This window comes from Panthera uncia, assembly GCF_023721935.1.
Source record: "Panthera uncia isolate 11264 chromosome C1 unlocalized genomic scaffold, Puncia_PCG_1.0 HiC_scaffold_4, whole genome shotgun sequence".
Taxonomy (NCBI): Eukaryota; Metazoa; Chordata; class Mammalia; order Carnivora; family Felidae; genus Panthera; species Panthera uncia.
In genome coordinates, this window is record NW_026057585.1 from 75145434 (window position 1) to 75157615 (window position 12182).

The 12182-nt window shown below is 40.1% G+C and overlaps 1 protein-coding gene across 1 annotated transcript in view; it reads left to right on the top strand.

Moving 5' to 3' along the window:
- Positions 1-12182, top strand: part of RHBDL2 (rhomboid like 2) — a 52908-nt gene that overhangs the window by 35928 nt on the left and 4798 nt on the right. The window contains exons 6-7 of the mRNA XM_049617447.1: positions 8721-8821; positions 11335-11395. Of these exons, the coding sequence (XP_049473404.1) occupies positions 8721-8821; positions 11335-11395 (162 nt within the window). The remainder of the gene's footprint in view (positions 1-8720; positions 8822-11334; positions 11396-12182) is intronic.

Below are 12182 nucleotides of genomic sequence, written 5' to 3' on the forward strand. Positions count from 1 at the left end.
CCTAAAACATTGCCAGTGCCCAGAAGAAAGTCAAAACATCCAAGATTGCTTGTTACCCTCCACTATGTGGTCCCATTGCCTTTCACTTCTTCCCTTTTCTTGGAAAGCATAATCTTTATTAATATTCCAAAAAAGAAATTATACATGAAGAGGTTAGGGGGAACTTGATGTAAAATGTTTTTTTTTAAATAGTTTTTTTGAGGTATAATGAACAGACAAAAATCGGTACATATTTAATGTATACAACTTGATGAGTTTGGAGATAAGTACACACCGTTGCTTTTTTTCCAGATTCCTTAATATGTCAAATAACTTTCGTTTCCCCATCCTTGCTCCTGGCAAAGGTGGTCCGCAGAGCAGCAGCATTGGTATCACCTGGGAGATCGTTAAAAATGCAGACTATTGGGCCCCACACCAGACCCACTAACAGAATCTGCATTCGAACACATCCACAGGTGATTTGTATGCACATTTAAGACTGAGAAGTGCTGTTCTGCAGTCCCACCCGTGTTCCCCAGGCTGACTGATCATCACATCACCTAGAGAGCTTGTCCTAGCTAAAGCGACCCAGATCCCACCCAGATCTACTGAATCAGAATCTCTGGGCATATGGCCCTGGGATCTGTGTTTTTGTCTTGTTTTCTATTTAGTGAGGTATAATTAACATATAATAAGCTGCACACATTTAAAGTATATAATATGGTAAGTTTTGATATGTGTATACAATCAGGAAACTATCACCACAGTCAAGATAATAGACATATCCATTGCTCTTTATGACCCTTGGGAATCTCTCTCTATTGCCCCTCCTTGTCCCTTCCCTGGCAGTTACTGATCATTATATTATTTATTTATTTTTTTTTAACGTTTATTTTATTTTTGAGACAGAGAGAGACAGAGCACGAACGGGGGAGGGGCAGAGAGAGAGGGAGACACAGAATCGGAAGCAGGCTGCAGGCTCTGAGCCATCAGCCCAGAGCCCGATGCGGGGCTCGAACTCACGGACCGCGAAATCGTGGCCTGAGCTGAAGTCGGACGCTTAACCGGCTGCGCCACCCAGGCGCCCCCTGATCATTATAGATTAATTTGTATTTTCTAGAATTTTATGTAAATGCAATCATAGAGTATGTACTCTATTTTTGTCTGGCTTCGGTCCATTGTCATAATTATTTTGAGATTTACGCATGTTATTCCGTGTATCAATAGTCGATTCCTTTTTGGGGCACCTGTGTGGCTCAGTCAGTCGAGCGTCCAGCTTTGGCTCAGGTCATGATCTCATTGTTGGTGGGTTTGAGCCCCATGTCAGGCTCTGTGCTGACAGCTCGTACCCTGGAGCCTGCTTTGGATTCTGTGTCTCCTTCTCTCTCTGCCCCTTCCCGCTCACACTCTGTGTGTCTCTCTCTCAAAAATAAACAAACATTAAAAAAATTTTTTTAAATAGTTGATTCCTTTTTATTGCCAGGGATATACCACAGTTTGTCCATTCTCCTGCTGATGGACATTTAGGTTGTTTTCAGTTTGGGGCTATTGCAAATGAAGCTACTTAGAACATTTGTGTGTATCAGATAGTTTTTTTTTGGGTAACGAAAGTATTTGTGTAATCAAATATTTTTGGGTTTCTTGGGTAAATACCTAGGAATGGAATGGCTGGGTCCTATCAGAGGATATGTTTAACATTTAAGAGACTGGTAACATTTTAAAGTAGATTTACTGAGATGTAAGTTATGTATCATACAATTCATTCATTTAAAATCTATAATTCAGGGATGCCTGGGTGGCTCACTCAGTTAAGTGTCCAACGCTTGGTTTAAGCTCAGATCATGATCTCATGGTTTTGTGGGTTCGAGCCCCACATTAGGCTCTGGGATGCCAGCACAGAGCCTGCTTGGGAGTCTCTCTCTCTCCCTCTCTCTGCCCCTCCCCCACTTGTGCTGTCTCTGTCTCTCTCAAAATAAATAAATAAACTTAAAAAGTATATAATTCAATGTAGGTTTTTTTTTTTTTAATTCACAAGGTTATATACCCATCATCACAATTGAATTTTACAACATTTTTGTCTGCCAAAGAAACCCTGTACCATACCCCCTTCCCCAGCCTTAAGCAACCATTAATCTACTTTCTGTCTCTTTAGATTTGCCCATTCTGGATATTACATATAAATAGAATCATACCATATACGGCCCTTTGTGATTGGCATTTTTCACTTAGCGTAATATTTTCATTGTTCACCAATGTTGTAGCATATATCAGTGCTTCATTCCTTTTTATTATTTTTTTTTTAATTTTTTTTTTCAACATTTTTTTATTTATTTTTGGGACAGAGAGAGACAGAGCATGAACGGGGGAGGGGCAGAGAGAGGGAGACACAGAATCGGAAACAGGCTCCAGGCTCCGAGCCATCAGCCCAGAGCCTGACGCGGGGCTCGAACTCACGGACCGCGAGATCGTGACCTGGCTGAAGTCGGACGCTCAACCGACTGCGCCACCCAGGCGCCCCCATTCCTTTTTATTATTGAACAATATTCCGTTGTGTGGTTGTGCCACATTTTGTTCTACTCATTTGTCAAATGATGGACATTTGGGTTTGTTTTCACTTTTTGGCTATTATGAATAACACTGCTATGAACATTTGTGTACAAGTTTCTGTGTTGCTTTCTTGGATATATATCTGTAAGTGAGATTGTTAGGTTATGTGATACCTGGTATAGTTCACCCTTGAACAACTTGATGGGTAGGGGCACTGACCCCCCTCACACAGTTGAAAATCCACATATAACATTTGACTCCCCCAAAACTTAACTACTAATAGCCTACTGTTGAGCTGCAGCCTTATTGATAACAGTCAAATAATGCATATATACATACATTTATACGTATGTATATATGTTAAGTCTTTATTTTGATAGAGAGATAGAATGTGTGGGTGCACGAGCAGGGGAAGGCAGAGAGAGAGAGGGAGCAAGAGAATCCCAAGCAGGCTCTACACTCAGAGCAAAGCCCATGAGATCATGACCCGAGCCGAAATCAAAAGTTGGATGCTTAACTGACTGAGCCACCCAGGCACCCCCATATTTTGTATATGTATTATGTACTGTGTTCTTACAATAGAGTAAACCAGAGAAAACATCTTGGGGTTGTGGGTTTGGGCCCCACATAAGTAAAACTTAAAAAAAAATCATAAGGAAGATAAAATACGTTCACAGTACTGTACTGTATTTAATGGAAAAAAAAATCTGCATAAGAGTGGACCTGAGCAGTTCAAACCTGTGTTCTTCAACGGTCAACTATAGTACCATTTTGTACCTCCACCAGAAGGTCCAGCTCCTCTACATTCTCAGCAACACTTGGTATCATCGTTCTTTTTAATTTTAGCCAATCTATTGGGTATATAATGGGATCTCACTGGGTTTTAATTTGCATTTCCTAACAATGATGGTGAACATCTTCACGCACTTGCTTGCTATCCACCTGCCTTCTTTGGTAAAGTATCTGTTTAAATCTTATGCCCATTTAGAGGCACCTGGGTGGCTCAATCAGTTGACAATCTGAATCTTGAGTTCGGCTCCTGTCATGATCTCAGCTTGGGAGACTGAGCCAGTGTCAAACTCTGTGCTGATCATGTAGAGCCTGCTTGAGATTCTCTCTCTCTCTGCCCTCCCCCATGTGCATGTGCTCTCTCTCTCTCTCTAATTATATTTAAAAAAAAATCTTATGCCCCATTTAAAATTGGATTGTATTTCTTATTATATATAATAATGTATATTCTGATTGTAAGTCTTTCATCAGATATATGACTTGCAAATATTTTCTCCTAGTCTGTTGCTTGTCTTGTCATGCTTTTAATGGTATCTTTTGAAGAATAGGAGTTTTAAAGTTTCGATGAAGTATGATTTATCATTTTTCAAATATTAGGAACTGTGCTTTCAGGGTCAGTCCTTGCACATTTTGGGGGGGGTCAGATTTAACTCCATATTTCATATTTTTGATGTGCTGTGAATGGTACTGTTTAAAAAATTTTCCATTTCTGATTCCTCATTGCTATGACATAGAAATAAAGTTGATTTTTTTTTTTGTACATTGATCTTGTATCCTCCAAGGATGACAAATTCACTTATTATTTCTAGTAGTTAAGTAGGTAAACTGTTAAACAGGTATCTTCTACAGGGTTTCTTATTAAATTAATTAATTAATTAATTAATTAAATATTTAATGTTTTTATTTATTTTTGAGAGAAAGAGACAGGCAGAGTGCGATTGGGGGAGGGGCAGAGAGAGAGGGAGACACAGAATCCGAAGCAGGCCCCAGGGTCCAAGTTGTCAGTACAGAGCCCGACTTGGGGCTTGAACTCATGAACGGCGAGATCATGACCTGAGCCCAAGGCAGATGCCCAACCGCCTGAGCCACCCAGGCGCCCCTCTTCTACAGGGATTTAAGTCATAAGTCAAAATCTTGTGGGTTCGACCATGTTCTTACCACTTCCGGTGCCCTTCATTCCCTTGTGTAATTCCGTATTTCCATCTGATGTTTTTCCTTCTGCCTGAGGATTTCCTTTAACATTTCTTCTATGGGTCTGCTGGTTATCCATTCTTTCAGCCTTTGTGTGTCTGAAAAAAGTTCTTATTTTGCCTTCACTTTTGAAATATATTTTTACTAGGCATAGAATTCTAGCTTGACTGTACTTTTTGTTCAGTAGTTTAAGGACAGTGCTCTCCTATTTTCTCATTTGCATTATTTCCAATGAGAAATCTGCTACCTTTGTTCCTCAGTATGAAACATGTCTTTTTACTCTGGCTGCTTTTAAGATTTCCACTGCTTTTGAACAATTTGACTTTGTTGTGACCTGATGTAGTTTTGTTCACGTTTCCAGTGCTTAGAATTTGTTGAGATTCTTGGATTGGTGGGTTTACAGTTTTCATAAAACTTTGGAAACATTTTGGCCATAATTTCTTCAATTATTTTTTCTGTACGTGACTTCTCTCCTCTGCTTTGGGGACTCTAATTATGTATTTAATAGGCTGCTTAAAATCAACCCACAGATCATTGATGCTATATTTCTTTTTAAAAATATTATTCTCTGTGTTTCATGTTGGATGCTTTTACTGCCATATCTTTATGTTTGCTAATCTTTTCTTCTGCAATGTCTAATCTGTAATTAAGCCCAACCAGTTTATTTTTTTTCATCTTAGAGATTATAGTTTCCTTTATTTTTAAAGGAAGTTTTATTTATTTATGTACATAATTAATCTCTACACCCAGTGTGGGGCTCGAACTCATGACCCTGAGATCAAGAGTCACACGCTCTTCTGACTGAGCCGGCCAGGTGCCCCAAGACACTGTAGTTTTCATCTTTAAAAGTTTGGGTGTTTTATATCTTGTATGTCTCTACTTAACTTTTGAACATATGGTATACAGTTGTAATAATTATTTATTAGCATTACCTCCTAAAACTTACACTTGTGTCAGTTTTGGGAGGTTTGAATTGATTGATTTTTCTCTTCATTATGGGTCGTATTTTCCTGTTTCTTTGCATGTCTGATAGTTATTGTTTGGATGCTAGACATTTAACCTTTGGATGGTGAATATTACTGTATTCCTATAAATATTCCTTGAATGTGTTCTGGAACATGGTTACTTGGAAGTAGTTTGAAACCTTGATAAGATTTGCAAGGTGAAACTGTGTTTTTTTTGTTTTGTTTTTTGTTTTTGAAACTGTGTTTTTGAGTCATATTTAGTGCTGTTACCCACTACTGGTGCAGGACTCTTCTGTGTACTTTAACCAATGCCCCAAGAATTACGCAGTTTTCTAGCTTGGAAAGTTACTTAGCCTCTCTGGTGCTGTGAGAGCAAAGCTACTTACTCTTCCCTTTACTCTTTTCTGTTGGAACTTTCCCTGGCTCAGGTAGTTTCCTCACATGCCTCTCTCTGTGCAGCTCTTTTCCTCTCTGGTGGTCTCTCTTGCAAATTCCAGCTGCCTAGCGCTATCTGGACTTTATTTATTTTTTAGTTATTTAATATTTGTTTTACTGTTTATTTTTGAGAGGGGGGAGAGAGAGAGAGAGAGCACGTGAGAGCAGGGGAGGAGCAGAGAAAGAGGGAGATGCAGAATCTGAAGCAGGCTCCAAGCTGGAGCTGTCAGCACAGAGCCCGACGTGGGGTCTGAACCCATGAACCATGAGATCATGACCTGAGCTGAAGTCTGACGCTTAACTGACTGAGCCACCCAGGTGACCCTTATTTACTTATTTTTAATGTTTATTTATTTTTGAGAGAGAGAAAATGCGAACAGGGGAGGGGGAGAGAGAGAGGGAGACAGAGGATCTGAAGCAGGCTCCAAGGTGTCAGTGCAGAGTCCAACATGGGGCTCGAACACTTGAACTGTGAGATCATGACCTAAGACAAAGTTGGACACTCAACCTACTGAGCCACTCAGGCACCCTACTATCTGGACTTCAAACTCTATCTCATCAACTTAAAGTTCACTGAGATCTACCTGGATTCCCCCTTCACACATTATAGCCTGTAATCCTCTCTCTCAAGGCAGTAAGCTGGGCGATCGGAAAAGTCACCTCATTTATTTCTTGCCTCTGAGGGTTTACTGTCCTTTCTCATCTGATGTCCAATATTTTGGAGATCACTGTTTCATTTTGTCCAGTGCTTTTAGCTGTTTCAAGCAGGAGAGAAAATCTTATCCTTGTTACTCCATCATGGCCAGAAGTGGACATTTGTATCTGTATTTTGTTTATTTTTTCAAAGTTTATTTATTTTGAGAGAGAGAGAGTGACTGAGTGGGGGATGGGCAGAGAGAGAGAAAGAGAGAGAGAGAGAGAGAGCAGGCTCTGTGCCACCAGCCCAGAGCCCAATATGAGGCTTGAACCCACGAACCGTAAGATCATGACTTGAGCTGAAGTAGGTCGTGTAACAAGTTGAGCCACCCCGGCACCCCTGTATCTGTATTTTATTTTATTTTATTTTTTGAGAGAGAGCATGAGCTGGGGTGGTGGTGGTGGCGGGGCAGAGGATCCAAAGTGGGCTCTGCCCTGACAGCAGTGAGCCTGATGCAGGGCTGTAACTCACTAACCGCGAGATTATGCCAGAAGTCTGACGCTCAACCGACTGAGCCACCCAGGTGCCCTGTATCTGTATTTTAAAAATAAATTACTCATGTGATTAAGATGCAATCACTCCAATCCTAGTCTGAAGGTTAACATTTGAGGACCACTGCCCTAACCCTGCTGGACTCAGTGATCTTTAGTCATCCATATACCTTTGTTTCTATGCCTTTGCTTTTCCAGTTCCCTAAGTTCTAAATATTTTCTCCTCCTTTGTTTTCCTTCCAAATCTTAAAGGTATTTTAGGGTTTTTTTTTTTTAATTTTTTTAACATTTATTCATTTTTGAGAGAGAGAGAGAGAGAGAGAGAGAGACAGAATGCTAGCAGGGTAGGGACAGAGAGATTGGGAGACACAGAAACTGAAGCAAGCTCCAGGCTCTGAGCTGTCAGCACAGAGCCTGACGTGGGGCTCGAACTTCCGAACAGTGACATCATGCCCTGAGCCGAAGTCGGTGCTTAACCGACTGAACTACCCAGGCGCCCTAAAGATATTTTAGAGTTTAACCAAAATGTTATCTCCTCCTTCTCAGAGTGCCAGGGCCTCCACACCTCTGCTGAAAAAATCATTCCTTCCTAGGTGCTTCCATAGCAAATTCATTACATTTAAGAAATCACAGTAGTTATTTTATTCTGCATCTTATGGTAATTGTTTACTCCTCTGTTTGTAGGATTCCTAAGGCCACTTTGTCTTTCTTGCACGAAGTAGGTATTACATAGTATCCTAAGGAATGAAGGAGCGTCTTCAAAGCAAAAAATTGAGTAGTAGAACCGAGCGGTACAGAGAGAACATCTTAGAGTTTGCATAAAGTGGTTTTAAAGTCTTGTTTGGGTTAGTAAACATTTTCATCTTTCTTGGTGGATCTGATTGAATGCTGTGTTGAGAAGGGTTCCAAGGCCACATCTTGACTCCATGAGAAAGCTAGCCATTAGATAACAAAATGTTGGAATATCGGGGAGCCTGGGAGGCTCAGTCGGTTGAGTGTCCGACTTCGGCTCATGGCATGATCTCTGGGTTCATGAGTTTGGGCCCTGCACCAGGCTCCCTGCTGTCAGGGCAGAGCTTGTTCCCTTCTCTCTCTGCTCCTCTTGCTTTCTCTCTCTCTCTCTCTCTCTCTCTCAAAAGTAAACAAACATTTTTAAAAATGTTGGAATGTCTCAGGTATTTTGATAGTTTTGGCTAAAGGTATGCAATATTTTGAAACAATAACTAATAAGTACATAACACGTCAGGCAGTGTTTACATCAACTAATTTACTTCCCCAACAATGCATTGAGGTAAGTTCTATTAATATCTCAATTTTTTAGGGAAATGAAGGCACAGAGAGGTTAAGAAACTCGCTCAAGTCACACAGCTGGTAATTCTGGCTCCAGAGCTCCAGGGTCTGTGCTTTTTGTTCTTGTTTTTCTGTCTTCATGTTGTTTAATATTTCAGAAAAAATGGAGGTAGTTAGCCCACGCGTCTATACCTTTATAGTATGGAAGGGACAAACAGAATAAATTTGTTGCTTGTTAATATGGTAATGGTCCAAACGTCCCAACTTGTACATTATAGACTTGTTTTTCATGATTCTTACAGTTATGTCTGATCCTTTGTGTTTTTCTTTCTTTAGGGTCCCTTGCCAGCTCCATTTTTGACCCACTCAGATATCTTGTGGGTGCTTCAGGAGGAGTCTATGCTCTGATGGGAGGCTATTTTATGAATGTTCTAGTGGTAAGAACTTTGGGAATGGAATCTATGGACTTTTTTCTTTTAAACGATAACTGGTATTTGGGAATCATGGGATCTTCATTTATCAATATTCGCGGAGCACTTGTCTTCCTTCTTGGCACCAGAACTTTTCTTTCATCTTTAATCTTTATTTTTATTTCCTGATCTCAAAAATGACGAATACTAAAAAAAAATTTTTTTAATTGAAAAATAGAAAGTCAAAATCTCTAATAAGTATCTAATAAGTATTAATGGTTTCATATATCTCCTTTCAGACCTTTTTCTTTTCTTTTTTTAATGTTTATTTTGGAGGGAGGGGTGGGAGAGGAGCAGAGATGGGGAGACAGAGGATCCGAAGTGGGCTCCGTGCTGACAGCACAGAGCCCAATGTGGGGCTTGATCTCGTGACCTGAGCCGAAGTTGGATGCTTAACTGACTGAGCCGCCCAGGCACCCCTCAAACCTTGTTCTGTCTGTATTCAAAATCCTGCCAAAATTAAGGCTACCAAAATGGACCAACTCTTAAAGATACTGTTGTACATCTTAATGTAGAATTATCTTGGCCCCATCTACCCATATCAGTACACAGAAATCCACTGCAGTCTGTTCAAGGGCTCCAGAGCATACTGTATAGCTGTATCCTGATTTAATCCTTCACTGAAAAAAAAAATTGAGGTGACTAGCTTCTCACACTTATAGATAATGCTGTAAGAATGTTCTCTTACATTTATCTCTTTGTATTTGTGATTTTTTTTTTTTTAGGATAAATTCCTAGAAGTGGATTTATTGGACGAAGGCTTTACATTTTCATAGATAAATGCTAAATTGCCCTCCAAAGTTGGCATACCATGTTATGCTCCCGTGGTATAGTATGTGTGAATGCCAACCACTTTTATTTATTTATTTATTTATTTATTTATTTTGAGAAAGAGAGAGAGAGAGAGCGAGCAGGGAGGGAGGAGAGAGGGACAAAGAGAGAGGCAGAAAGAGAATTTTAAGCAGGCTTCATGTTCAATGTGGAACCCAACTCAGGGCTCTATCCAACAACCCTGGGATCATGACCTGAGCCGAAATCAAGAGTCGGACACTCAGCCAACTAAGCGACCAAGGCACCCTGCCAACCACTTTGTCAAAACAGCCTCAGCCTAGTGTTAAATCCTGATTAGTTGTTAACCCATTAACCACATAGGTATACTTTAAAAATACTCTAGGAGGAAAAATATGAAGCAGTTATAAAACTATTCCAAAAATATGTCATTTAGAAAAGTGTTTTCAAACTTTGGATTGCAATCCCATTAGTGGTTTGAACATAGTTTCAGGGATTGTGACCAAAAATTAAACAAAAAGAGGGGCACCTGGCTGGCTCAGTTGGTAGAGTGTGCAATTCTCAATCTTAGTTCAAGCAATTCTCTTAGTGCAATTCTCAATCATGAGTTCAAGCCTCATGCTGGGGATGGAGCCTACTTGGAAAAAAAATAAAAAAGTAAATAAAATAATTTAAAAAATTCAGTTTATAACACATGTAATACTGTTTGATTTATATGTGTCCTGGATTTTTATGCAAATTGTTTCCTACTGTAGGTTGTGACCCCAACAGTTTGAAAATAATTGATTTAGAATAAACATGGGTATTTCATTATCTTTACTTTCAGGAAGAGAATTAATAACTTGAAAGGGAAGGGAGATGTAACTCAATAAATTTTAAAGTGGAGATATCTTTTTTTTTTAATTGTTTTAAATGTTTATTTATTTCTGAGGCAGAGAGAGACAGAGCATGAGTGGGGGAGAGGCAGAGAGAGAGGGAGACACAGAAGCAGAAGCAGGCTCCAGGCTCTGAGCTGTCAGCACGGAGCCCGACGCGGGGCTCGAACCCATGAACTGTGAGATCATGACCTGAGCCGGTTGGTCGCTCAATCGACTGAGCCACCCAGGCACCCCAAAAGTGGAGATATCTTTCTGACTCAGCAGTTCTTTGGTAACACAGGAGGATACTGTAAACTGGATTGAGATTTTTCAAAGCTAAAACTTTAAGTTTTTTTAACCAATATTTTAAATTTGGGGGAAATTATCTAAAAAAATTAAGGTAATACTCAAAGTTTAGTTGACCCTTAGCTAGCCCCTATTTGGAAAGAGGATAAAGCATCGAATGTATATTAACAAAAAAAATCATATTTTCTCAGACTTAGTTTGACATCTATCTATCAATCATCTCTCTAACTATGACATGTTAAGTGTTGATTTCATATTATTTATATTTAGATTATTTCCTGCTAATTCAGTTATGTGTAGTTTATATCACAGAGTTAAATATCATGCTTCATTTTGTTCTCCAAAGGGCACCACCATTGTACTTCCCAAATGCGTTTGAAAACTGGGCTGTTGCCGCGTTGCTTTATTTTGTAAATACTGGACACTGAAACTTTAAACAAAAAAGTAGACGAAGAGAGAGCACAGTTGGGGTTTCACTTGCCAACAGATAGCTCGTATTATGACTGTTATTATTTATCTCTTTGCAAGAATTTTCGAGAAATGATCCCTGCCTTTGGAATTGTCAGACTCCTGATCATCATCCTCATAAGTAAGTTTGTTTTGTGAACACTTCGCACCTTCCATTTTATTGGTTTGCCCTCCAGGAAGCCTCAGGCTTCCTAAACACTGGCAAGGAGTGACAAAGAATTGTGGCTCCCTAGCCTTAAGCAGAAAGGTAAATGGAGGAGTTTTCACAGAGCTTCATGGGTGGTTTTTAGAGGTGCCTCAGTAATGAGGTTTTGCTTTTTTGTTTCTTTCTGGAGTGGGGGAAGTCAAGAGAGTCAGATGTTTTGTCTACTTCAACCACAATAACTTCCTGTTTTATATTCTGGATTTTTCTCATTCGTACCTTGGATTCTGTATATGATCTTGTCTGAGGAGGGAAAGCTTGAAAACCACTGACCTAATCTATTTTTTCTTCAGTTTCTAAATTCTCAGATTAAAAACAAACAAACAAGCAAACAAAAAACCCCAAACAGATCTAGGATCCAAGCATGGGGTGCTGGCTGAGGGCTGAAGACAGGAGCAGGGGGTGAAGGATTTGAGAGGTCAGGGAACTAGCAGGACAGCGGATGTGGCTTTGGAAATCTCCAAGAATTACAGTAGAGAATTACATGCTGAAAAAATTTAGGAAGAGTGCTCAGTCTGGAGTGGAGGTGGAAATTCTAGCTGGGTCTGAACGTCAGGGGGGATCTTGGGTGGTGGTGGGGACACACTGGGTAGAAGACAAAGGGAGCCAAGGCGAGCTGGGGCCTTGTGTCTCTGAACCTGCTCCAGCTGAAGCCGGAGCCACACAGAGGGTGTGGGGAGAAGGCAGACCCGGGGGTCGGACTGTA